The sequence below is a fragment of the Abramis brama genome (genome assembly GCF_963993115.1).
Source record: "Abramis brama genome assembly, chromosome: 18".
NCBI classification, from domain to species: Eukaryota; Metazoa; Chordata; class Actinopteri; order Cypriniformes; family Leuciscidae; genus Abramis; species Abramis brama.
Genome location: NC_139980.1, coordinates 9,803,830 through 9,831,296, shown reverse-complemented (window position 1 = coordinate 9,831,296; position 27,467 = coordinate 9,803,830). Strand labels below are relative to the sequence as shown.

General features: G+C 37.7%; 2 protein-coding genes across 16 annotated transcripts in view; one reads left to right on the top strand and one right to left on the bottom strand.

Annotated features, from left to right (window-relative positions):
• The window catches only part of palld (palladin, cytoskeletal associated protein), an 88,207-nt gene extending 64,867 nt beyond the window's left edge, over nucleotides 1-23,340 (top strand). For 10 of the 14 annotated variants that reach the window (XM_084091446.1, XM_084091451.1, XM_084091448.1 and 7 more), the window contains 12 exons: nucleotides 7,501-8,121; nucleotides 9,722-9,860; nucleotides 10,950-11,051; nucleotides 11,560-11,598; nucleotides 14,197-14,415; nucleotides 15,501-15,650; nucleotides 16,632-16,720; nucleotides 17,548-17,680; nucleotides 19,129-19,336; nucleotides 19,544-19,709; nucleotides 20,319-20,452; nucleotides 21,584-23,340. In XM_084091446.1, the coding sequence (XP_083947572.1) occupies nucleotides 7,501-8,121; nucleotides 9,722-9,860; nucleotides 10,950-11,051; nucleotides 11,560-11,598; nucleotides 14,197-14,415; nucleotides 15,501-15,650; nucleotides 16,632-16,720; nucleotides 17,548-17,680; nucleotides 19,129-19,336; nucleotides 19,544-19,709; nucleotides 20,319-20,452; nucleotides 21,584-21,744 (2,161 nt within the window). In that variant the 3' untranslated portion in view covers nucleotides 21,745-23,340. The remainder of the gene's footprint in view (nucleotides 1-7,500; nucleotides 8,122-9,721; nucleotides 9,861-10,949; nucleotides 11,052-11,559; nucleotides 11,599-14,196; nucleotides 14,416-15,500; nucleotides 15,651-16,631; nucleotides 16,721-17,547; nucleotides 17,681-19,128; nucleotides 19,337-19,543; nucleotides 19,710-20,318; nucleotides 20,453-21,583) is intronic. The other 4 variants (XM_084091450.1, XM_084091453.1, XM_084091447.1 and 1 more) reach the window with 1 other exon arrangement.
• cbr4 (carbonyl reductase 4) lies at nucleotides 22,918-27,347 on the bottom strand. 2 transcript variants are annotated; one of them, XM_084091457.1, is made up of 6 exons: nucleotides 27,249-27,347; nucleotides 26,322-26,473; nucleotides 25,886-26,006; nucleotides 25,575-25,708; nucleotides 24,056-24,190; nucleotides 22,918-23,948 (listed from the first exon to the last, which is right to left on the bottom strand). In XM_084091457.1, exons 2-6 carry the CDS (start codon nucleotides 26,464-26,466, stop codon nucleotides 23,770-23,772), a joined length of 714 nt encoding a protein of 237 aa, XP_083947583.1. In that variant the 5' UTR covers nucleotides 26,467-26,473; nucleotides 27,249-27,347; the 3' UTR covers nucleotides 22,918-23,769. The 2 variants fall into 2 exon arrangements, with proteins under 2 accessions (XP_083947583.1, XP_083947582.1); XM_084091456.1 differs by having other exon boundaries at nucleotides 27,174-27,295.
• Between the last annotated feature and the right edge of the window lie 120 nt (nucleotides 27,348-27,467).

The window sequence follows — 27,467 nt, the reverse complement described above, 5'->3', positions numbered from 1 at the left end:
GAAAAGCGAGAAGAGAAAAAAGTAAGCATGAAAGTGAGAGTGTGGGAGCTGGAGAAGAGAAAGAGCCTTTTTTTATTTTGGCCTGACGTCTTTATGGAAAGTTGGACATTTCCTCTAGGAGTCTGGTAGGGAGTGCAGTGCATGTAGAGCCGGTTGGCTTGGGTGGGAGCCGCATTGTGAGATCAGATCTGGGTCAAACTGCTCCTAAAGCTGGAACACACTCTACTAATACCAATGTAATCTGAGAAAGGGCTTGAAAACTTGCACTTCTAGACCTTTTGTGTGTGTGTGTGCGTGCATATGTGGCCCTCTTATGTACTCTGTTGACCTCTTAAAAAGCTACGAGCCAAAATTACTGTTGGACATTTCTGGAAGTTTTGTTCACAGTAACGTGGCAAGAATCCAAAAGATTTTCTGCACATTAGTGGTGAGAGAATGAGTGTCCGGTTTGGTTGTGTGAGTGACAGCACTGCTATTACGCTCAGATATAATGGAAGGATCAGATGCAGTCTTCTGCTCTGTCTGTGCTCTGTTTAATGAATTGACTGTTTCGAAGGGTGTGTATGTGTGCGTGTGTATATGAGCATCTACAGGGAATGAGAGAGACGCTAGTCCGATACCGCAACATGAGATACTTTTTCTTCCTGACACATGAGTCTTGTTGAAATGTAAGAAATTTAAACTCTGGAGCATTGTAGGGCTGGTCTGTAGATTGCAGTTAAAAAGAACAAGATCTGTTGCTGTTTCAATGGTTAGTATGACTGTTTATAGGGTGTATTTGGATTATAGTGAAGTGGAACTATAAAAGAAAGCTGAAGTCAGTGTACATGAACTGACAGGGTTTGGGTGTGGTTATAATTCAGATGTTAATGTGCATAAAAGTGCATTGAAAGATTGAGAGGTTGAAATCTCGTTTGGGTATAATGCATTGAAAGATAACATATAAATAGGCAACAAACTTTTATAGCACAAAACTATTGTAGTCAACTGTTGTAGCAGAGATTTTAAAGCGGATCCATTCAGAGATGCAACTTTTCAAAGAGGTTTAGCCTAATTGTTGAGCCAGGAACACCATGCAAACACAAGCCCGAATGCTTTAGCCAACGCATTGTTAGTAAATTGTCCTGTTGAACATGCTTAACATGCGTTAACAAACCCGAGAACAACAGGACTCAGGACGGCATGCAGTGTTATTTGTGCTGCTTAATATTTTTGTGGAAATCATAAGTTTTTTTTCAGGATTGTTTGATTAGATAGAACATTGAATAGAATATTCAAAAGAACAGCATTTGTTTGAAATGCAAATCTTTTTTAATATTAAAATTGTACTAAATGATGATTTCTTTATTTCAGACTCAAAAAGGTCCATAAAAAAACATGTAAAAGAGACAGACAGACAAATAAAAAACAAAAGTGTACTGTCACTTTAGTTCAATTTAGTGCAGTCTCTAGAATTAAAGTATTCATTTCTAAAAAATAAATAAAAATACTTGCAGACCCCAAACTTTTGAACAGCAGTGTAGTTATCTATTAACATATTGACATTCTAATTTATACTGTTCCACAAATAAAAATTATTTTTCTTGTTGATTACACAGAATTTCTATTTCGCTCAGATAAAACAATGGGATGTTGTTTCAGTGTTTTTCAGACATTCATCCATCGGTCCAGCACTCCAGCTGTCTCCCAGGCTGCCAGCTTGCTAAATTACTGTGTAGAGACAGCTAATGAATCATTTAATTCTCTAGACACTGACATGGAATCAGTCACCTGAATCAATCATATTTCAACATTGAATCAGTTAGTTAACAAGGACTAATCATTAGGTAGAGGATTGTCCAGGGGCGTGATGATGACATGATGATGGGTGTGGTTATAGCTAAATCCAGGTGTGCTGCTCTGCATCATGTTGAGTGTGTGTGTGTGTGTCCACATGTTTTTCTTGTTTGTTTCAGTATCTTCCCACATGTTCCTTGATCTCGGTTTATGTACATTATTGGATAAACACATTTTAGCTCTCTAGCACATGGTCATCCTCAGCAAAGAAGGTTTTGTTACCATAGTGTTTGTTGTCTGTTTTAGGATACACTTGGCAGGACAGTCCTCTTTCATAGCCTAATACAATTTTTATGCAATAATAATACAACATGTAGGAACATTTTAGATATAATAAGCTTGTTTTTCTCATTATTAGTCCTTTTCTCATTGCATGTCTTGCGCACAGACACACTCGCACCGATGTGCACAATGCAGGACATGCTCTGTAAACAATGTCCTCTAATTGGCAAATATTTAAACTCAACAACTTCCTGTCCTCTTGAAGCTTCTTCCTGTGATAGCAGCTGGTTAAAAACAGTTGAAACTCCACTCCTGCACACAGACAAAACATAGATACTTTAACTGACTGCAAGAGATGCGCTTTTAGAAATTACACAAATTATTAGCATAAAATCGCTCTTGTATTAGTCTTCAGAATATATTTAACAGACTTTTGGTTAAGGTTAACAATGGAAAATCTGTTTACAGGATGTATTTTCAGTTTGTATCAGTCATGTTTAGAGGAGTAGACTTGAAAAATGCAGAAGATACTGCAGTTGGACTGAGAAAAAGATTCAATTAAAAAGAGAGAATACACTGACCTCATTGTTTAGTACGGCTCACTAACACTGGCCCGTGTCTGATGTAGTGACCTTAAAAGTCTGGACAGAAGCTGATTGGTGGACTAATTAATCCACGATTCGCACTGACCCGTATCTTGCCATTATTTCGTGAAGGGCACATTTACTTTATGTGGTAATTTTCACTGTTTTATAGGGGCACAAATGCCACTGACAAAAAACCACTTCAAAGCTAATGAGCGAATGTCTGAGTCTGACCTTCATGACGGTTGGTACGACAAATTGTAGCGTGTAATGCAGTGTGAACAACATCGTCTGCTCTGGATTCTACATTATGGTGTGGAGGAGAGAAAAACACTAACTTCTGTCTGCATATGATTCAGATAAAATGCAACGGGCTTCAGAGGAAGATAAGAGCAGAAAAATAAGTGTGCATTTTGTTTGACGTTTGTAACTTATGAAGTGGATTCTGAAGAGAAGAACAAAAAAGGCTTTATATTAGGATAGGCTATAATAGACATCAATAATGAACAAACATCATTTAGTAAAAGATTGACACTAATATACCACAAATAACTAATAGTTTTGATTACAAAACAACAAAGTCAGCTGCATACAGCTAAACAATTTACTTATCAGCAACTAGTAGATTATTTGGGACATGTAAGGAGTTTTGTTGATCGAACATCTGTTGTTATACACATTCCAATTTTATTCACATTTCTTAGTATATAATTTTGAAAAGTCATATGCTGCATATTTATTTACTTTTTTAGTTTTGATTTAAAATTATTTGCAATTGGATTTCTCTAATCTCTGAACAGTTTCCTTTGATTCAAAACAGATTTTGACGAATGTGTGTGTGATTTTTATGCAAGGTGAAGCGCTTCTCTGGAGTTCCCATAAAACAGTAGGAGCTGGATTTGTGTAAGTGCATTTTATAGACATGTAGCTGAATTAGACAGGAATGTGTGTAAGTGCAGAAATATGAGAGAGTGTTTTGTGTCTACTGAGGGGTCTGCTTCATCTCCACTAGTAACAAACCTTGTAATTTGGCAGAAAATTGATTGGGTTACTTCATGTAACCTTTGACAGAAAGGCTGTTATTATTTAAGCTGTGCTGCGTGCTATCAGCATATGGACGCACATCGCCATATGCACCTCTCATCCATTAGCATCTCTAAATCACCCAAACTATGACAGAACTGACCCTGAGTCCAGCAGAGCTGTAGATTCAAAAAACACAAATGTGGTTGCAGTCGTGGCCTTGTGTGCAATGGGAGTTTGTATTGCAACTGATCCCATTCTTTCCCTTCCATTGCTAAAAAAAAGAAGCAAAAATATCTTGTCTAGGTCTGCCGTGTTTTATTTATAATGTTGGAGAACCTTCTTTGAAACTGTACAGTAGCTCTCCAAGTCAAACTATCCTTTTGAAAAAGTAGTTGGCAACATTTAATTAGTAGTGTAGTTAAAGCTACTTAAGGGACGTGATGCGTTCAGATCATTAAATCAGAGATCTGGCACTAAAGCATTGAATGTTTTTGGTTGAACAAAAATAACAAATGGCATTAAACTTGAACAGATAACTTTAAACTAAATACTACAAAAAAAAGACTTTGAATGCATCCTAATTTATATAACTTGGTCGACAACATCAGCAGCATTTAAGTGAATAATTTGCTATAGAAAGTTTAAAAATGCCACAAAAGGACTGAATGGTTTATGAATCGATTCATTTACAAAAATGAATAGCCGATATTAATTTATTTTTTATTTACAATAACAAAAAAGCGCTTTTTCACCGTCAGGCCGGCTGGCTAATCGTCGTGAACCGTGCTGGTAGAATGCATGTAGTGACGTCGTCGACACTCAGGATTGGTCAATTGTCTGTTGCCAGGCTACCAGTTTCTTTGTAGCTGGCCAAACATGCTATTTGAGCGAGGTAAATGCATGTTAATAATAAAATTTAAAAGGAATATCTAATCATCCTCCATAACGCGGTCGCTATTTACATCTCAAAATTTCTGTAAACTCTTGTTACCAAGGCAACGACTGAAACATTTGTAATACATTCAAAAGAGCTCTGTTATCATCCCCACAGTGGACAATGAAACCATATCTGTACCGGCTGAGCTGGATCGGCACAGAATGGAACGAATAAGAAATGAGAACAGTTTGGCCCAGTGGTGGAAAAGCGGCTAAAAACTCCATAGAATGAGTTGGACTTTACAGCTCTAAAGTCTAGGAGAACATAGTCAGTTGATTTGCTTGAATTAGTTAGGATCTGAAGATGCAAAACAAAGAAACAAAAAATAAGTTTGTGATGTAGTAGGCTACTAGTTGAGGGGAAAAGTAGCATGTTATTGGAAAAATAACAAATAAATAACAAAAAACTTCTTTCACTCTATTGAAAAATGTATTTAAGTTAGTGTCACTACATTTAGAAACTTAGTTTACTGCTTATTTGGCACTCATCCCTTCAGATTTTTTTTGTAATGAATGAACATGATTTTAAGCAGGAGGGTACCGTAGCATTTTCTATTTGCAGACTTGGTGCCTTTTAAGGTGAACTGATTATGTCAGTACCGGCTGAACTCCCTCCATCAAATCAGGTTTACTTGTGAGGAATTCCAGAAATGAAAAAAGGAAAAAATAAGCGGAGAAACCTGCAAGAGCTATTTTTAGAAAATGGCTGCCTGTGATTGAACATTATGATATTCCTTGACTGCTGGAAACTATTAAGTGGGATATTTAGAGTCGGAGCGGTATTTCTGGAGGGGCTTGTAATGCCAGACCTCCACCGGCTGTTAACCAGCAGTTTTCACTCAGGGGAGGAGGTAGAGGAGAGAAGAAATGCAGAAGGATGGAGAAAAAGATGAGATTGGATTTGAAAACTTTCTTGTTCTTTTTGATGTTAAAAATTAGTGAATAAGGAGGGAGACATGGTGATGGAATTTGGAAAAGTGTGAAGGGGTTGAAAAAGAAAAGGAGGGAGGGAAAGCATGACCCAAAGACAGAAAGAAGAGAAGTGAGAGTCTAGCCGCTGGTGCTTCGGACTCATAACAGAGCCAAAAAAGGAATGAAAGCAAAGCAGCACAGGCAGTTGAGTCCAAGAGCCTTTCACCAGCTGCCAAAGTATTCCAGTAAAAGTGCTCTTTTGACGGATACTCGAGCATACAGACTGGGAAAAAGAGGAAAAATGGGAAAAGGATGGTTTTTAGGTGGTCATTTTTGCTTTTAATGTGACCCAAATCACCATTTGTGCCGCCAAAACAAAGTGACATCATTTAATCTATTATTTTCCTCAATGAATCCTTTTATCTGATGAACTTGCACTGTTTTAGGTTAAGGCTTGGCGAAGTATTAACAACACATTGTGAATACTCCCCTTCTCTTTTTCTTCACCCAAACGCTGAGGATTTATCAGTTGGATGGAGGGAGGGCTTCCACCTTCATTACAAAAAATGAATGAAAAGAGTGAAAACAATGACTCATTAGTCAACATCTGGAAATAATTTGGTTAAATGGGGTTTGGAGTGTGGCTAGCCTACCACCCAGATCTCCTTGTGAAATGCACACAAACACTGAAATCACACATTTAATTCACGTTTTGCAATTCTTTACAGGGTGACTAGCAGAAAAGCATTGAACGCTGCTCTGAATGGACCTGTTGGAGACCAATAATACAATTTCAATGAAAAGCATCTGGACTTGGTTATTGGTTTGTTGAAGGTTATCCATTTGTTGAGGCTCACAAAAAGTGTCTAGGAGTTGCCAAAAAAGGCAGCGGGAGAGTAGGGCTGAGTCTGCAAAAGAAGAGAGATGAATTGTTTTGAACAAAACATGTCTTCCAAGGACACAAGAATTCAGATGATGGAAAAATGTAGGCTGTAGACAGCAAATATCTGATGTTAAGCAGAGAAAAGGACAGTGCGTCACTCCAGTGTTTTTGTGTATGTGGATGAACCGTGACATTTGACAGATAAATATGCTCAATCATCAGCCCATACCCATATTAGCACGACACAACCCTGAAAAGGCAATTCCTTTTCTTGCCGTTACATGCTGTTGACAGTATAGTTTAAACTTTACCCAAGATAGCATATCACTCGCTTTTCAGTGGGCTTTAGTTTCCTCCCAGCACAAATACACACAGACACATGCATAACCACACAACAACTACGCATAACACCTTCTTACTTTACAGTAACGAACACTACACCACTTTCTGCAGGCTCTGGAGTTAATTTCCTCCCGATGGGCCATCTATTCTGTGAGGGTGATATACTGTCCCTGAGATGGCCTTTCATTAAATCGCTGAACTCTGTGTGTGGCTTTACATCTATAATGAATCATTAAAGGAGTTTGCAGTACCAAGTTAAGCTATTAACTGTGTTTTTAAACGTATTTCTTGCTGGTGCAAATTGGTCATTTAGGTTCAAGCTGGTAAAGACCAAACCAGCTACCATTTTGCTTTTATAAAAAGGTCAATGCATAATGAAAAAAAAAATGAAGGACACATTTTTCCATTGAAACCTTAATTTATTAAGCAGATCCATTAATTATATGGTTAACAGTTGTTTTACGTCTGTTTTTCTACAATATGTCATGGATTTTGATAGGAACGCTGTTTTGAGTAATCCAGGACCAGAGCTATCAGTTTTATAATTGTGTACAGAGTTATATTTAGCCAGGTTTAGTCCCAGCAAACATGCTCTCCAACCCTTATCTTAAGATGGGTTGACGTCAGTTCAGGTTATGTTTGTCAGGTTGTGCAATTGTATAGTTAGATGGTCCTATTACCTGACAGACTCTTGTAGTAAAATGTGTATAGTTAGTGTGATGCTAAACAGTCCTATTGTTTGTAATTTTCTCCTTGCAGAAACGCGGCACAACTGAAGCAGCTTCAAGATCAGATCCTTCAAGAGCAGCAACAACCGCTTCCTCCTCCTCAGGAAGTCCCGCCTCCTTCTCCACCTCTCCCACCTCCTCCTTCGTTCCAGGAGCTGGAGAGTAGCACCATGCAGACAAGCACCTTCAACTATGCCCGACCCAAGCAGTTCATCGCTGCCCAGAGTCCCACAACAAGCGGTGGACCAATTGGATACAGCACGCAGTCCTCGACCTCCTCGAGCTCCAGTCCACTGTCCCCCATAACAGCCCACAAGCCCTTCAGCCGTGTCACTCTCCCGCCCTTCCAGCAGCAGCCGCTACTGTCCAAAGGAAGCAGCGTGGAGTCTCCCAGCTCACCTTCCTTCCCGCCACCCCCTCCGCCCTTCCTCAGCTCCAGCACTCTGTCCTCTCCTTCTGGCTTGCCGCAAGACTTCCCTCCTCCGCCGCCTCCACCACCTGTCACGTCAAGCCCCACCCGCTCAGACAGCTCTTCGCCCTTCACGTCCACTCCCCAATCACCAGCCGGATTTCTGGTATCGGTGCTCCCAGCCACTCCTCCTCCACCACCACCAATGAACGCTCTTGGGCTGCCCAAGGGTAACGGCACAATGTGAGTACCCACAATCATCTCTTAAAGTTTGAACGCATCTCAAATGCTTCTCGATTTGAAGGTGTGCAGTCATTCTCTATACTATAGAAATACTAAGCGCTTAATCAAGAGCTCCAGTAGAGCACTATAAAGGGCACATGGTGTGAACACTTGGGCTAATAAGTAATTTGGAGTGCAGCTCCTGCTTTGCAGCTGCATGGAAAACATGTACTGTATGCATTCTTCCGTGGCATGTTTATGGAGACACGGGGATCAATGGGAGCTGAGGAACCTTGAGGGTCAGGCCTGTGTATTACGGAGGTTTCCTCTCTCATTCTCAATCCTACAGAAGTATAAAGCACACTGGTTCACAAGTGAGAATGAGTGCTTTTAAAGGGATAACAATTTCAATTGCTCACCCTCATGTGGTTTCAAACCTGTATGACCTTCTTTCTTTTGTGCAACACAAAATGGGGAATTTTTACAAAATGTCTGGGCTGCTTTTTTTATCTTTCCAAAAGTACAAGGCGACCACTGATCATTGAGCTCCAAAAATAATTAAATTGTTGATTCGCAAGTGTGACGGATCACAACACACTGGATAATGAGATTTGATTGCTATGGTGGAAAAAAAATTGAGATTATAATGACTTTAAATTACCCCAAAGCTATTGAATGACTTGCGTCTACTTTGTCTACAATCCCAAACTACTTTTATGGTAATTTTGTCATTTTGGAGCTTGAGGGACCAATAGTGTTATTGTTGTTTTGTTATAACTGAAACTATTAAAAGTAATTTTCGTTAACTGAAATAAAGCTGAACTAAAATAAAATATTTGTTAAATGAAAACTTTATGTACTAAAATGAAAATAAAAAACCTAAAGTGAAAATTAAAATAACTTAAAATTAAAATTAAAGCTGAATAGAAATATTTTTTAAAAACTGAACAAGTGTCAAATTACACTTTTAAGTCAAGTTAACAAGTAACCCAAATTACTAAAACATAAACTAAAATTAAATTTAAAACTCAAATATTGCAAATTCAAATGATTAATAAATTCTGTAATAGTATATACTTAATATTATATTCAAAAATAATTTATTTATTAAATCTTCTGCAAGTAATGCAGATACAAGCTGATCAAGTACAGAATCTTTGAGAATGTTTTCAGAGCTTTATTGTTACTCGTGATGTATGATTCTGATCTTCAGTTAAGATGGTCTGATGAAACTTGAGTTGTGAGAGAGTTTTTCTTCAAAGCTGCTGCTCCTGTCCTCAACCTCTCCATCTCTATTTTCTCTGTTATCTCTCACTTGTTCATTCCTCTCTCTCTTCCTGGCATTCCAGAGCCAGAGGGGGAAAGATAAGAGACCGCTGTGGAATTTTCAAATAGATAACGGAAATTATTCTTGCTTCCCAGTGCATATGCAAAACATTTTTTTATGATGCAACGTATTATAAAAGTTGTTGTTCTGTTTGTTTGTTTTTGAGTGTGCATTAATCCTAGCCGCTGTCTGGAAAGGTTTTGTGGACGGGTGGTTATAACACTGTAGCCACAGTTTCTTGCTTAGTCTGTAATCTGTTGCTTTTTTCAGTATTTTCTGATTGTGTTTTAACAGAGCTTTGCCACGTAAGACTACACCCCGTACACCTCGCATCTTCTCTGATTCGGATATCCAGGGCTCCAAAGACGCTGTCATACAAGATCTAGAGAGGAAACTACGTTTCAAAGAGGAGAGACTCAGCAATGGACAGCAGGTACTGTGTGTGTGTCAAAGGTCTTATGTTTGGATTACTAAAGAATTACAGTAGATCATTAATAATACTACCATACTACCCTTACTAGCATTACCATATTGATTATAATGTCTAAGTACACCACCATTATAACCAATAACATAAGCAGTCATGTTTGAGTGTATTTGGTAATTTTTTTTAAGGGAGTTAGTTCTCCCAAAAAATGTAAAATGTCATAATTAGCTCTAAAAGAGTTCTAAAACTCATATGACCTTTTTCTGTGGGGCACAATTTAATTTAATTTAACACTGTTCTTTTCCATACAATGAAAGTATATTGGAAATAGTATTATTTATATAATGTACTATTATAGGATTTTTTTTTTTATATTTTCAGTTTTCATTTTAGCAATTTAGTATTTTTGTATATTTATATTTAGCTTTCATTAATTATTTCCTTTTTAGTAATTTTACTACAACTTAATTACTTAATAACTTAGTTTAGTATATTTGTTTTTCATTTACTATATTTTTTATTTCAGCTTTATTTTCAGACAGGTTTTTTTTTTTTTTTTAGTTTACAATAACAAAATTAATGGGAACAGATGCTATTGTGCTTTAAAAATGACAACACAAGTCATAAGATGAGTGAATAGATATTCTGTATTTTAGTTGGTGTTAAAATAAACTTTCTTTGGATTTTGAGTCCTGCTTCCTGCAAGTGTCTGAACTACACAACGTGACAGCTGTTTAGTTGACTATAATAGGAATTTCTTTTATATATGTATATATATGTATATATATATATGTATATGTGTATGTATATATATGTATATGTTCACTGTGACTGTGACATTTCATTCTTACAAAATACACCTAATAAATGGAGAAAATCAGTTCCTCCAACTGAAAATGTCACTCAATATAGAAGCCCCAAAATCAATCAACCCCACCACACAGCAAAACCCACCACCACGTGTTCAGCACGACTAACAGCCTTGAATTTACTAGTACAGGCGACCAAATAATCATAATGCTTTTGCTTGTGTGAGTGTGTGTGTTTCTCACACAATAACCCAGGCTCTGACAGATTAATCCTGCTTGCTTTCAGAGGTTAACCTATGAGGAGAAGATGGCTCGCAGGCTGCTGGGTGCTGACAATGCCGCCACAGTGTTTAACACACAACAGGTGGAGGAGGAGCCAGTTACACAGGTATACACACACGCACATACACACAGATTCACATATACTCATGAGCACAACACACAAACCCACCTACACAATGTCTCCACTGTGTCACAGCAAACAAAGCAGTTGTTCATAATTGGCTGGCTTTTTAAACATGGGTTATAAACAAAATGCATCCATTACAAATTCGTACGCGCACTTTTTCCAGTGTACCACTTGGCGGTTGTATTTCGTTTAGAGCATTGTGGTTTGCCTGCGTGCTTGTAAATGCGTCTTAATTCAGCTAATAGCTACAAGCTCCTGCATGTGCTTTACATATGCAATGGATACGTAGTAAGGTGATGTAATTTTGGCAAGGAGAGTGTTTCGGTGAGGCATTTTGGAGGTGTGTGAGCAGGTAAGTTCATAACAACAGGATAAGCAGCACATCACAAACACACATTGAAAGTGCACTTTTGTGCAATAGGTGTGTATATGTGCAGGATGTGACATCATCCTCAACCCCCTTGCCTGTTGTCTGATCTCTCTACAGGAAGGCAGCTCAGCTGACTCAGAGTCTGTCCCTCAAAAGGTTATTCATTCTCATCCTGTCTATTACAAACATCATGCAGCGGCCTGTCTGTCCTCATTATATTTCGCTGTTCTCTGAGTCTGTCTCACCCCTGTATTTCCCTTTGCTTCACCTCATGGGACCACCCCCGATTGTTTAATCATCTCACCCCTCTGTGTGTGGCCACCCCCATGTTTTGGCCAGTCACTACTCTATGTGATTGTGTTTACTCTATCCACTATGTTTTCTTATGTGTCTCTGTTTATGGAATATCTGAGTCCTGAGTAAGCGTCGCGGTAAAGTCTTTGACAGCGATATGACAGTGATGACTATTGTAGTCTCTGGGAAAATCATCAAATATGGAGATTTACATTGCAATCTTTCTGATCAAATAAGCAGTGTATTCAGTGTTTGAATTACAGCAAACTCCTGGGGGGTCCAATATTAGGAAGAAAGTAGTTCTCATGACCTCAGCTTATTGTTCTATAGTGACATATTTTAACCAGCAGGCTTGTATTTTAGCTGTTGTAAACAGTTTGCTAGCCTATATTTTAAACTTACTGAGCCTTATTTTAAACTTGATTCATATAATGGCACAACATAATGTTTGTTTATCACAATTTTTATTGAATTGAACTGTGAAAAGCCACATAACTTTTAGTTGTATGCAATTTAGTAAGGTATTTTTACAAAGAAATCAATCTAATAAAGGTTTCTTCTCATTTACCCATAGAAATGAATGGGCAACTAATATGATAACCAGGATCTGTTTTCCCTTGTTCTAAACCAGGCCCCTAATATACGATGCATTACTGAATATATTAGTGATGGAAAAAACTGATTTTAGAGTGTTTTGACTGGGACTAGGGGGTCGGTGTTCCTTAAAGCACCCCTGTAATTCAAATACTGTGTAAAACATTTTTTTAAAGAAATCTCTTATGCTCACTAAGGCTGCAAGCTGAATTTTCTACATCAGTGTTAAATGATCCTTCAGAAATAATTTTAATATGCTGATTTGTTGCTCATGAAACATTTATTATTATCAATGTTGCTAACAATTGTGCTGCTTGATATTGTTGTGGAAACAATGATGCATGTTTTTTTAGGATTCTTTGGTGAATAGAAAAATTAAAAGAACAACAATTATTCAAAATAGAAATCTTTTATAGCATTTTAAATGCTTTACTGTCACTTTTGTTTAAATAAATGTGACCTTGCTGAATAAAAGCATTAATTTTTTTTTTTTTAAATGGTAGTGTACGTAAGAGGTAGAGTCAGCCAGTTATCGAAAACTACTTCAAGTATAATACATATTCCCATTTATTACACAGATACTTGCAAAAAAAAAAAAAAAAAAAAGTTACATGGACATGAAATGGAAAGTGAATTTAAATCATTTTATCTAAGAAGAAAGAAAATAAGTAACTGTAATTAGTAAATGATAATAGTAATTTCTAAGGTTACCCTATTTCAAATGTCTGGTTTAGACATTCTACTAACTTTAAGTAGCTTTGCAACGATCAACTAACTCTCATTAATTGCAACTACATCAACTAACTTTCATTAGAGTATTAGTAGACTTAAGTTAGGGTTAGTAGAATAAGTTGGCATACTTGCAGAGTTACTTATAGTCAGTAGAATGTCACTTTATTCATCCAAATAAAGTGTTAGGAGATATTAAGCAGACAGTCAACTAATACTCTACTGACTGGTAGTTGACATGTTGTAAAGTTTCTTATAGTAGAATGTCTAATGTGGACTATCGAAATCGTGTTACCATTTCTAAATATCATAAAATCATTAATACAGTCATTTGCTTTTTACAGCGGTCAATTATGCAGTTTAGCGAACATTATACAAAAGCATTTGGCCACCGAACAGGTCAATCATCATAATATGTTCCAGTGAGCTGTGTAACAATTTTGAATAAACGATGAATTGTTAAAGGTCTTGAAAAGGACTTTTTTTTTTTTACTGAGCTGGCTGCCTAACATCATCATGTCATCATGTTATTGCTAACTGATCAGGCACCGGAGACCGCATGCGTCTGCTTTGCACATTTCCTACACTCGAGTGGAGACACTAAAATGCACATGCTTCTCTTCCTCTGAACTGTGGGAAGTGGATATGCTGTTAATGTTGTGCCATAAATTTAAAGTGTGCTTAGAGCTCAACACACGTCCTTGGGCAAATAGCGGTTGTCTGTGTGTTTGCATAGGATATGTGCATGTGTGTGCGCTTTTGGGAGGATGTGGCTGGACGTTCAAGAGAACAAGATTGAGAGTGTGCGTTTGTTGTCTACGTATGTAGTTATGATGGTGTGTGTTTCTGCAGCTGTGTCTTAAACCTGCAATTATTGTTGTGATGTGTCATCAGCACACACTTTCCTCCAGATGTTCCTTCTGGCTGCAGAGTGAAATAAAAAGAAACAGAAGACAAGAAACAGACCAGATGAAAGATCAAAAAGAGTGAAATAAGAGTTGGATACGAGACTGAATAGATTATAGGGCACAGTGATGAGAGGATGTGTGCTTGAATGAATAAAATGAGTGATTGAATGAGTTGGGAACTTGAGGAGAAGATCATAAATAAAAGTCTTTGTGTTTGTATGTGTGACAGGAGTATAAAGTGTCCAGCTTCGAGCAGCGGTTGATCAGCGAGATTGAGTTCCGTCTGGAGCGCTCGCCTGTCGAGGAATCTGACGATGATGTTCAGCATGATGAAGACGCGCCCGGAGAGGTTGCACCGATCTTCGATCAGAAGCTCAAGCACTACAAGGTCTTCGAGGGCATGCCTGTGACCTTCAGCTGCAAGGTCATCGGAGACCCAATGCCAAAGGTGAGATGTCATCACATGCATATTTACATTTCATATTGCTTGTAAGCAGATTCTTATCAAAGTGACTTTCTCAGCAGCTAGTTAATTATTAAAGCTCATTTCATTGTAGATTATAATCTAGTTTATCCCAATATTTTAGCATAATTTTAATTCAACTTCTGATATACCATTGCAGGAAAAATGTGGGAAAAAAGTATACCGTTCAAAAGTTTGCAGTCAATAAGGGTTATTTTATTAAACAAGGACACATTCAATTGATCAAAAGTGACAGTAAAGACATTTATAATGTTACAAAGGTTTCTATTTCAAATAAATGATAACGCTTTTGAACTTTATTCATCTATAAATCCTTTAAAAAGTATCATGGTTTCTACAAAAATATTATCAATGTTTTAAACAATTGTGCTGCTTAAGAAATGTTTCTTGAGCACCATATTAGCATATTAGAGTGATTACTGAAGGATCATGTGACACTGAACACTGGAGTAATGATGCTGAAAAATCAGCTTTGCCATCACAGAAATAAACCAAATACAGTTCTTTTAAATTGTAATGATATTTCACAACACTGCTGTTTTTACTGTTTTTTTTATCGTAAAAAATCTTACAGAAAAAAAGTTTTTTACACACTAGTTACTTCATGATTCTTTTTCATAATATAACTTTTATTTATTTATTATAGTCTATAGTCTTATCGTGTATATTGTTCTGGAGATTTATTAGTGGTTCACAGAATGGAGGTTGTTTATTTTACAGTTAATGGTGCTTTGCAAAGTGGCATGAACTGTATGTTGTGTTAAGGGTTTGTAGGAGAGGAGTCTGGGAAACTGGGATTGGTGGTGGAGTTTATCATCTGTGACTAGGCTGGTTTCATCAGAAGCTCTGCTTCACTTCTGAGATTCCTGCCATATATGGCTGTCTCGCGATCATTGTGTGTCTCCTGACTACCATGAGACCACTGTAATGACTGTGTGATGACAGCAGACTTAGTAACAAGAGCGATGATGAAGAGAAAAAGAAAGGATCAACAATACAAGCTTTGGATTGTTGCATAATCATGTTTATATCTGTGTGTGTGTTTGTAGGTGTACTGGTTTAAGGATGGAAAGCAGATTTCCAAGCGCAGTGAACACTACCGTATCAGTCGTGATCCGGACGGCACATGCTCCCTGCACACAGCTGCTGCCTCACTAGATGATGATGGGAACTACACCATCATGGCAGGAAACCCAGCGGTGAGACACTCTTAATATAATACACAAGACATGATTATATTGGCATAGGGAAAAATTGTTGAAAAGATTGATCATCTTTCATTTTAAAAGTGTGCTCAGTGTGCAAAGTTACCTTCACACTCTTAATTCTATTTAAATCTAACTGATTCAAACTGATGAATTTTCTGTTTTTACACATGCAACACAAGAGCATGCATTTCTCAGAAAATTGGAGACTAGTCATCCGCCCAAATTGCAAAAGACTTACTTAGGGAGTGATTAGATTTAGTTTTCTTTCCTATAGTAATAATGAACTTAATTTTATTTTAATGGTAGTTTTGCTACTGAATATATGATGCATTTGATCTGAGTTTGATATCATTTGATAGCTTACACACACACACACACACACACAAACACACAAACACACAAACACAAACACAAACACACACACACACACACACACACACACACACACACACACACACACACACACACACACACACACACACACACACACACACACACACACACACACACACACACACAGTCAAGTGGCTAGTCAGCTTGACCAGTGTTTTGGTGGAGACGGATAAACATCGGTAGTCAGGGGGAAGTGACTGACCAGAAGAAAGATATTTCATACAGCCTTCGGAAGGGTCAAGAGTTCACACGCACACACACATTTTCATGTTTTATGGAGACATTCCATAGACATAGTGATTTTTATACTGTACAAAATGTATATTCTATCCCCTAAACCTACCCATCACAGAAAACTTTCAATGTTTTTACATTTTCAAAAAACATCACTTAGTATGATTTATAAGCTGTTTTTCTCATGGGGAACAAAAAATGTCCCCAGAAGGATTTTGGATATTGCCATCTTTGTGGGGACATTTTGTATTCCTGCATTCTAGCTATTGACCATAAGAAAAGCTTAACAGGTACTATGGGTTTCTTTACTTATCTCTCTCTATATATTCTGTTTTTCTCTCTTAGGGGAGAGTGAGCTGTACTGGAAGGATGATGGTTCAGGCTGTGAACCAAAGGGGGAGAAGTCAGCGCTCAACACCTGGACACATCCGCAGGTATACAAGTAATGCTGTTTCTAAACATACACAGCCAGTAGATTACAGCAGGTTCAGGATCAGGTTTGCTTTATCGGACTAGCAGTAATAGAGGGCGTGCCCCATGTAAAGAACACCTGTGTATTTTGGACAATGATGCAAGGACAAGTTAAGAAGTCTTTTGTGCAGAATAGAAGATGTGAATCTTTTTCAAAGGGTGGGGTTTCCTCTGGTTTGTATATAATATATCTGGCCATTCAGGCTTTTGAGGTCTTTTTTGATTGACAGTCAATAGTCTCCAAAGGCAATGCAAAGTGCCAACCTATCATTCATTCATAAAAGTAGAAATGATTCCCTACACATGAAGTAATCGGAGCTGCTCTCCATAAAAAAAAAATCTGTCTGCACTTATAGTGCACTTTGGTGTCCTGTTACGTTTCCATTTTCCTCCTTTTCCTTTTAATGCATTACAGGCAAAGTTGTTTTTTCATGATTTTTGATATAACACCTATTGCTGTAGATATGTTTATTAGGTATACATTTTCAATTCCCCCTTCCTCTTAAAATGGTAATTTTGGCCATTCTCACCTTGACCCTGCCTACTACAGTATATTAAAGTCCAATAGAAGTGTCTTAATTTGACAGTCTGTTGAATTGATATAAGACATTAACATGCCACCCTTTTATCCAATCTGATGTAGTTTTTTTTTAAATTAGTATGCATTTTATTAAATTGTTCACCATGATATTTACATTATGCAGTTATGATGTTTATTAAAAAAAAAAAAAAACTCTGCAATGAATAGAATCAGTAAGAGGCAGCAACTGATTTTTTTCCTTTCTCCCAGACCACGCTCAAGGTCCAGGGACAGTGGTGATGAGAATGAGAACATTCAGGAACGTCACTTTCGCCCTCATTTCCTGCAGGCCCCCGGTGACCTTATTGTGCAAGAGGGTAAACTCTGCCGCATGGACTGCAAGGTGACTTCACAAACACTGCCACACTCACTTTAACTCCATAGTGACCATAACGCTTATTACATGGTTACTTCACAAATAAATAAACGCATGGGCATTTCAGAGGCTGGAGGAAACATTCTGTTTGTGATTATCTGGGAAAAGTTTCCTCCCTCTGCATTCTGAAGGAAAGAGAAAAAAAAAAGCTGAAATAAAGTTGATGTTTCATCACTTCTAAAATGATGAATAACCTCGAGTAAAAGGCTGGAATTATCCTCAGTTTTCTCTCTCTTTCTCCTATTATTGAGTTTTCTACTTTCTCTCAGATGTGTTTCCATTGGCTTACCGCTGTCTCTGAAGACTGTCCTCTCTATCCATCCTTCCTTCCCTCCCTCTGTCTCTGCAGCTGTTTTGTCTGTCCCGTATTTCTTTGTTTCTCCTCATTTGCCGCCTTGCTCATGCCCAACCAACAAAGTGTTACCAACTTTTTTTCTAAAAAGAATACTTCAAATCTCATACAAAATGAATTAAAAATTCAACCATTCATGTAATATTTAGCTGCTCAGTTTGACAATTTCTTAAGGCAAAGTGCATCCTTTCAGTGACCTCCCCCACCTATACCTCTTATCAGGTCTATTTCTTTCTCTCATGTTGTCGTCTAACTGTAGTATTACATTCTTCTTCTGTACCGCTGCCCATGTCTGGCTGCGAACTGCATATTCAGAATAAAGCCTCACTGTGCCATGGAGGGATTCACACGCTATAAAAAGACATCACCAGTAACAGAGTCCTTAATGTCAATGTTATTTATAGAGCTGATTTTTTTTTTTTTTTTTTACTCTGGGTTTGAGGCTTTCTAAACTTTCCAGGCCACAAATGTCCCTAGATGCAGTTCAGGAGGTCTAAAATCAAAGTGCCTTTTTTTGCTTTTTCTGCTTTTTCACTTACGCAGCCTGTTCTTTCAATAAAAGTCATGAACACACTCAAGTTGTCTGTAGTGAGATGCATGATGGACATTGTAAGCATCACGCAGGGAATATGCACACCCAGGGGAACGGCACTTGAGCAGTGTGTTCTCAGGAACATCACAATAAATGCAGATGGATAACCGAGCATCTCCGTCCACCCCTCTCAGCCCCATGCGTGTAAACACAAACACATGCACAAACTCATAAACGAACATAAACACACAGGGACATTCAATGGCACAACTTCGGGTGAGGCAGGTGTTGTTTCTCAGGAATGTGAAAACAGATCTCAGGCATTGTGCACAGAGTCATTTCCCATGAGAACCACACGCATGCAGACGCCACAGTCCAGGCGCACAGGAACAAACACGTACACTAGCTTTAGGTTTGAAAATACTTTAAAGGGGCGATTGCACTGTAACTGACATTTTATAGCACAGATAATGCGTGAGAGAATAAATTATACTGAAAACATTTGATTTGACTTGTTTTTTCAAAACATAGGTAAGTGGTCTGCCAACTCCTGACCTCATCTGGCAGCTGAATGGCCAGACCATCCGTCCAGACTCCTCCCACAAGATGCTGGTGAGGGAGAACGGAGTTCACTCATTGGTCATCGAGCCTGTCACTAGCAGAGATGCAGGAGTTTACACGTGCATCGCCAGCAACAGGGCTGGACAGAACTCATTCAACCTTGAGCTTATTGTTGCAGGTACTCAACCGAGGTCTTCTACACAACCATAGAGTTCAACTAGAGATAAAATACGCTAATATTTTTTTGTTGAAACAGTGATAAATTTTTTCCAGGATTCTTTGATTAATAGAAAGCTGAAAGAGCAGCATTTATTTTAAATATAAAACGTTACATGGGCACTTATTTTAGTTTTTTCTTATTACTTTTCTTTGTTTCTTTTTTTAGCCAAAGAGATGCATAAAGCCCCATGTTTCATTGAGAAACTCCAGAACACAAGTGTTGCTGAGGGTCACCCTGTGCGTCTCGAGTGCCGTGTGTCTGGAGTCCCATTCCCACAAATCTTTTGGAAGAAAGAGAACGAGTCCTTCACTCACAACACAGACAGGATAAGGTAGGAGATCTCAGCCAATCACAGCCCTCCTGCAGCCATTCCACCAATCAAACTGTAGAATCTCTATGTAATATAAATGAGAACATATTTTAAGACCCCAAGTAATTTTATTCATCATCGTTGTGTTATACTTGCATAAACCAGACCAGAAAGTAATGAGCTCGCCTGTCGAATACTATTGTCCTCATAGATATATTTTAAAACGAATTTCTACTCGCTGTGCACCATGTGTCTGTAAATGGCAGCAGTTGAGAGACTGGTGTTTGAAGCTGCTACATGCGTGTGCGTGTATACACACACACACACACACACACACACACACACACACACACACACACACACACACACACACACAATGCAGATGAAAAGGGCCTTGTAAATGAAACATACACACAGTAACCCAACCACAGACGCTACGGTCTATACCACCTCAGAGGGACAAGAACAGTTAGTCACAAGCTGTAAAGTCTCCAGTCACATTGTTTGTGGATGCGGTTTACTCATGAGGATTCAAATCAAATTAATGTTCATGTAGCATGAATAAACAATCCTGGCATGAATTGAAGGCAAACAATGTTGCTCATTCTGATGTTCAATTCCATTTCCCAGCATACACCAGGACAACTTTGGTTACCTCTGTATGATCATCCAGCCGGCTCTGAAAGAAGACGCGGGCTGGTACACGGTTTCAGCGAAGAATGAAGCTGGCATCATCTCCAGTACAGCACGTCTCGATGTTCATGGTTAGTTTAAACACACAGTGGAAACGGATCTCATGAATTCATGTAACAATGCTGAGTTATTACCAAAATACACTAAATACAGACTAAGTCGTTTTAAGCAGTTTATCTGATCAATGTTCTTGCATTAGTTGCTTCAGACTAAGGAAGAAACTGTATTAAATGTGTCCAAGAAAAGCACACTCCCTTCCTCCGCCCAGTGCTGTTCCCATAGCAATCCCATCAGCCAGTGCTGTGTGTTTGCCATCAACAACAGGTTTAACAATACAGATGCATTACCTAAGGTTAAACTAACAATGGGCTGGCAGAGTCTTATGAAAGTGGTTAGAATCACAGAAGGGGTGTGATTTAACACTGAATGAATGTTATAATCTCCATCATACCATGATTAAAATTGAAATGTATCCAGTCTGGAATGAATTGGAACTGGGAATTGTGACTCAACACTCATTTATGCTTTGATACAATACCAGCTCTAATACCCCAATATTAAATCAAATTAGCAATATTAAAACTCTGGCTTTTTTTATTGATTATTTTATCTTATTTTATAGCCGATAAGCAATAAATAATTTATAATGTATATTTTAATAAATTGTCAATCATATTTTGTATTAATATATTAAAAGATAAATACTAAAAGCTAAAGTTATTAATTTTAAATGCTACAAGTGAAAACAAAAAACACCAATATCGGACAGTAAACTATATGATAATGATATTTGATATATCGTACATATTGACAGTTGATAGGAACATAAATAAATAAAATCGAATGCCCAAATTCCAGTCAAACTGTGTCAGAGGTGCATGTTTCGGCATATATTCTCCCAAATATTTCAGACAATAAACTTTATATATATTGTAATTGAGAAAGAAAATAACTATATTGCTTTGCTCCAGCGGATACACACGAATATGAATAACTACATTATTTGAACTCTATACTCTAACTCTTGACTTTTTTGTACCGTTATACCTTGTTAACCCTAAATGAAACATTCTATTATATACAGTAAAGTCTCCATATGTTTTTGTAATTGAGAAACTACATTGATTATGTAGACATCAATTTTACTTCCTGTTATTTCTTCTAACTGGGAAATCCGTGTTCATCCTCGCCCTTTCCTTCAGCCCAGTGGCAGCAAACTCACACCCCAAAGCCCAAGAAGGTGCGCCCATCGACGAGCCGCTACGCCGCTCTGACAGAACGGGGTCTGGACGTGAAGGCAGCCTTCTTCCCAGACTCCAATCCTCTTCCTCCCGGCGCCCTAGTGGAGAGCGACGACCTGTAGAGCCTAGCATGGAGGATCTGACCTTCGAAGCTTGATCCAGCGTACTCCATAATCCCCACCCCATTTCCCAACAAGAACCTCTTTCTCTTAAGGGGGTCGGATGAAAAAGTGATGGAATGACTTTGAATGGCTTCGCTCAGCATTTCCTCAGAGAGTTTGATTCTTGGTATTATCACTTCTCTGCCCGAGGAGGACTTGACCATTCACTATGCTTTATTTCAGTTGTTTCCTGAGGGGAAGTGATGTGGGTGCTTAAAAGAGGTCATAAACAAGACTTAATGGTTCGCTGGCGCACTTAACATACACATTACACACACACACCAGCACGGCTTTGAGGAAGGAGGTAGTATACCGATGATCACCTTGTTTTTCATCTCTAGATTTTCACAAGTGCCTATGAAATATTTAATTTTAAATTAACTTTAAAAAATAAATAAAAAACATTTATTCAAATAACTAGCATCTAGCTGTGCATGTTACTACAGTGCCAACATGTAACACTGTTTATGTATTTAGTTATAATACCTTAGATTAGATATATTTATGAGATGCTGGAGGAAATGTCTTCCTCTCCAGCACAGGAAATAGGACTTTTTTGGGTGGTTGGGGGGGGGTTCCTCTGGAAGTAGGGAACGGGAAGATGGACACACCTGAAACTCCATGGATCCCATCGTCCCTGGAGCTTCAGGGTCCTTGAGATCCCACACATTGATCAGATGCACACTGCCATAGATAGAAGCTGCGTCTGGATCTACAATCCAGAGATGTCTCACAAGGCCGGGCCTTAATGACCTTTTCCCCACCCCGTCTTTTTGTTCATTTTTACGAGAGGGTAAAAGCGAAGACTGATGCGTCATTTACATGAGTGATGAGATTTGTGCAAGTTTTGGCTGACTGACAGATTTGGACAGATGTTTGTTGCGTTTCTGTGGAAGTGAAAGGGAGGAGGAATGCTTATGGAATGCTTATGGTGAAAATATAGGAAGTGGAATCGGCACATGTTTGTGAAGGATTGACTGATGGTGGATGAAGAGGAGATTTATATGAATATTGATTTTAATGATGATGGTGGTGCATGGAATGAGCAGATGGCAATTCTTTGACAGGTAGGCTTCAGTTTTCAGGTTTGGAATTACAGAAACATAACACAAAATGTGAAATTGGCAGCACGGATTTGTTCATTTATATTTAATTGGCTTTTTCAAGAAAAAAGAACACTGAAAGCATTATATAACAAAATAACACAAAGAAAAATTGAATACACATTTAAAATTAGATTAGCGTTCTCTCAACACTTGCTCTTTGACAAGTTGAATATCAAATACTCAGTTGGGAGTTCAAGTTTAGCCATCATCTCACATACACACTTGCAACGTATATATACACAAAATATAGCAGAATGTATACATATAAGCCTGTGATTGCATATGCTCTTTCTTACACAGCTGTTTATCCTTCAAATTAGTCAGATTTTAGGACGCTCTTTTTTTTGCAATATTTTCTGATTTCCAAGCCAACCTGTGCCTGTATACGGACTGTTCTCCTTATTCTCTTCTGGTTTATGAATAGTACAATAAATAAATGTCTCTGAAAGTATTGAGTCTGGGTTGAGTCCAATTGCTCTTGGCAAAAACATCTCTCAATAAAGCTGAATGAGCTTTTTGGTGATCTGTACTTTGATGTGGTGAGAAGGCCCGATTTAATATTTTAATATTTTTTTTTATTATCTGAAAATAACTATGACATCAAAAAGCTAGTCATATCCTCAAAAGGTTGACCTGTGACCTCTGTCATCCCAAGCATGGAATATGCAACTAAAACCCAAAAATAACATTAATCCAATCCAGATGGGCCAAAACTACTCTTACACAGTTTTGTGTGACTCAGATTTCCAGGGAGAGATGGGGAGGTGATCAACAATATAAAGCTTTGATTCAATATGTAAATAGAGATATTGTGCTTTATCAGCGAAACAAAAGTATCCACTTTAACACTTCAATGTCTCAGTCAGCTCACATGTTTTCATCACAATGCCAGTCGCAGTCCTCCGTCCACGAGCAGGACCTGTCCTGTGACGTAAGGGGACTCCAGGAGGAAAAGGACAGCCTGGGCCGCCTCTGCAGGTTCCCCAAAACGGCCCAGTGGAATTCTCCTCGCTGCTTCTTCCTTCTCCATCGCTGCCGTCATGTCTGTCAGAATGAATCCTGAGAAGGGCGAGTGAGATGAATTTTCAGCTGCACTCATGACAGCTAATATGTAGGTTAATAGTCAAAAGAAGTAGCAGAAGTAAGAAAAAGAGAGGACAAACAACCTGGAGCCACCAAGTTCACTCGTATATTCCGGGTAGCAACTTCCTTTGCCAGGGAGCGAGTGAATCCCTCCAGTCCAGCTTTACTGGCACTGTACACACACTGGCCGGAGTTACCCTTCACACCCACCACAGAGCCTGAGGAAATGCATCATTAACCCTATAAAGCCAACTGTATCATACTTGATAAGCAAATCTTATCAAGCTTATCGTCTTCTGCCAACTTATTGATAGTGAATACTTTTTTTTAGCAAGTAAAAGGCTATTTAGTATAATTCTAAAAACTTCCGCTTGCAGGTCATGGTACACGTGTATCTTTTTGCTTTGAAATCTGATATTGATGTGTTTTTTTTTTTTTTTTTTTAAGTAAATATGAGACCCTGGATCACAAAACCAGTCACATGTCGCACGGGTATATTTGTGAAAATTATCAAAATTATCAATTTTTCTTTTATGCCCAAAATCATTAGGATATTAAGCAAAGATCATATTCCATGAAGATATTTTGTAAATTTCCTACCGTAAATATATAAAACATTTATTTTTGTGGGTGAATGCAGAACAATCGCGAACATAAATTAACAACTTTAAAGGCGATTTTCTCAACGTTTTGATTTTTTTGCACCCTCAGATTCCAGATTTTAAAATGGTTGTATCTCGACCAAATATTGTCCTGTCCTAACAAACCATACATCAATGGAAAGCATATTTTTTATTCATATATTTATTCAGATTTCAGATGATGTACAAATCTCAATTTAAATAAATTGACCCATGTGACTGGTTTTGTGGTCCAGGGTCACATATAAGAATAACTTTTATATTGTTAGTAATATTTCAAGATAAACACTTACTAGACTAAAGCAACTTATGTTTATCTCATCCATACTTTTTTTTTTTAGAAAAATCATGTATCATATTTGAGACTCACATATAACATCAGGCTTTTAAGATGTTAACATTTATTTGTACATCTCTCAATCATCATTGTATTGCACTGCATTTTATGTTTTGCCCCCTACAATTAAAACGACAGAGCTTTGATCATAAAACCAAGTATTTAAATAGCAGACATATTATTGGGAGAACTTCCATTTAAATATATATATATATATATATATATATATATATATATTTGACTTATTTCATTATGTCAGGCTTTATGGGGTTAACATTCATACAGGGGAGGTTTATACTGTACAGTCTCATTAATGCTGAATAAACATTTCTAACTCTTACTTACATGTAAAAATGTTTTTATTCTGATTACACCCATCAGAAATTCTAATAATGTCAAGAGAAAATTGACATGCACTGTCAGAATTTGACAAGTGTAACTCGCAATACAATTTCAAATCTGGAGTTTTTGCGCCATCTACTGGTAATTAAATGAACCCAAATTGTCCAGCTGCTGATGCAGGGTGAATTTTCCCGTTTTCTCCAGCTTAATCTTCATGACACTTCAGAACTGAAATACCAATAATAATCATAAGGTAGTGGGACATAGATAAATATGGCTCACCAATGTTGACAATAGCTCCTCCGTGGCTGAGCATGCTGCGTAAAGCACCTCTGCACGTGAGCATTGAGCCCAGGAGGTTGGTCTGCAGAACAGACAGCATGTCTTCAGATTTACTCCTCAGTAACAATGCATCTCTTTAAAATAAATACACATTAAACAGTATATTAGAATGCAGCAGTCTTTTTATTATTTTTTTTTATTTTTAAATCTGCTATTTTTAATATAATTGTTTCTTTTTGGCCATGGAAACTGATCTATTTTTTCAAAAACACAATACAGTTTCTGCATCATTGCTTTGTGGCGTCTCTGACCTGTTGATGCCAGCCGCATTAACCAGGTATCCCACAGTGCCACAGTTCTTACTGATGGTCTCAAATGCTCTCTGAACATCTTCTTCTTTAGAAACATCACAGCTAAGACCCAAATGTTTTTCTGAAATTAAATATATACTCCAGAATTATAACATCTATTATAATGCCATTTAAGATTAAAGATCCTTGCACACCGAGTCCAAAGTTTTCATATGCTTTTTTGTTGTTGATTTTTTCGACTTTTTAATTGCATGCATTGGTCCACCTGTTTTGATTGTGCCCTTTGATAGATGAATACTATTACACATCACTTACATTTAAGTAAAAAAAAGGCCTGAAGGTGTATGATGTCTACACTGCCAAACTGAAGTGATGTAATTTTCATCAACGAATCACTGCAAGTAATTCAAAATGATCATTGTATTCACTGACTCACCTCCAGGCAGAGATTCAGCAGTAGCCTGTGCAGCCTCCTTATTCCTGGACAGCAGCACAACCCTATGACCCCTCTGTGCCAGCAGCTGAGAAACTGCTCGCCCAATGCCACGAGAACCTCCAAACACTACGGCCAGTCTGGACATCACCACCCTACAACAGGAAAACACAGTGCTGAATGACGACTGCTGGCCAATAATCAGATACTGAACAAGTAAAGGTGAAAATACAACTGAAAATAGCGACTGTGTCTTAGTAAAAAGAAATGGTTATGAAGAAACTATGCATTTTTGCTTGACATTGATTGATTGGCATGTCCAATAAATGTTATTATTTTAACTTAAAAAAACATTTCTTTGACATGCCAATCAATGTCAAGTAAAAATGCATAATACTAAGTATATATTTGCATGGCACTCTACTTAAAAATATCTGTAAATATGGTGTATGAATATGATAGCCATTGAGCACCATAGTATTACCATCTAAGACCATCACTTGTAAAAAGGGCCATCATAATGTCTGTTTTTTGGACATGTAAGTACCGTGGTATTCATAAAAGTAATTCTTAGAAGTACCGGTATTCTAAGTATAATTTATAACGGCCACTGTACTTTTTGTCATAAAAGTTATTGATACAGCAAGGTGTAAAGCAGCAAGAGTTATTATTGCCACTGATAATGAGCAACATATAGCGCTAATACGACATTTCTTGGTTTATTAGAGATTGATAACTAATGAAACCAGCATTTATTTAATCCAGCATGCACGGTGACATTGTTAAATGGTTGTACAAATGGTTGCACAATTACATCTGGATTTAGGCTTTTAGACGACAAGACATCGAACTCACGTTAAATATCGATAAGATGATACACTCGTTTATTCCCATTCAGGTCAAATTGTGTCGCTAAAATGTGAAACTTACGGAAGGAATGGGTGCCGCCATATTGGCTGCACTGCGCGATGACAGCCGATAGGTGGAGCCAAACGCACTGCTACAGGCAGCAGTGTTGTTTCAGAAAGAAGATAAAATAGTAAAGAAATGGTAAAGAATTTGGTTGAAGTGGAAAAAAACTTCGAGATTTTTTTCGCTGTTTACAAGCATATTAAAACATAAGTATGATATAGAGAAAATATAATAATA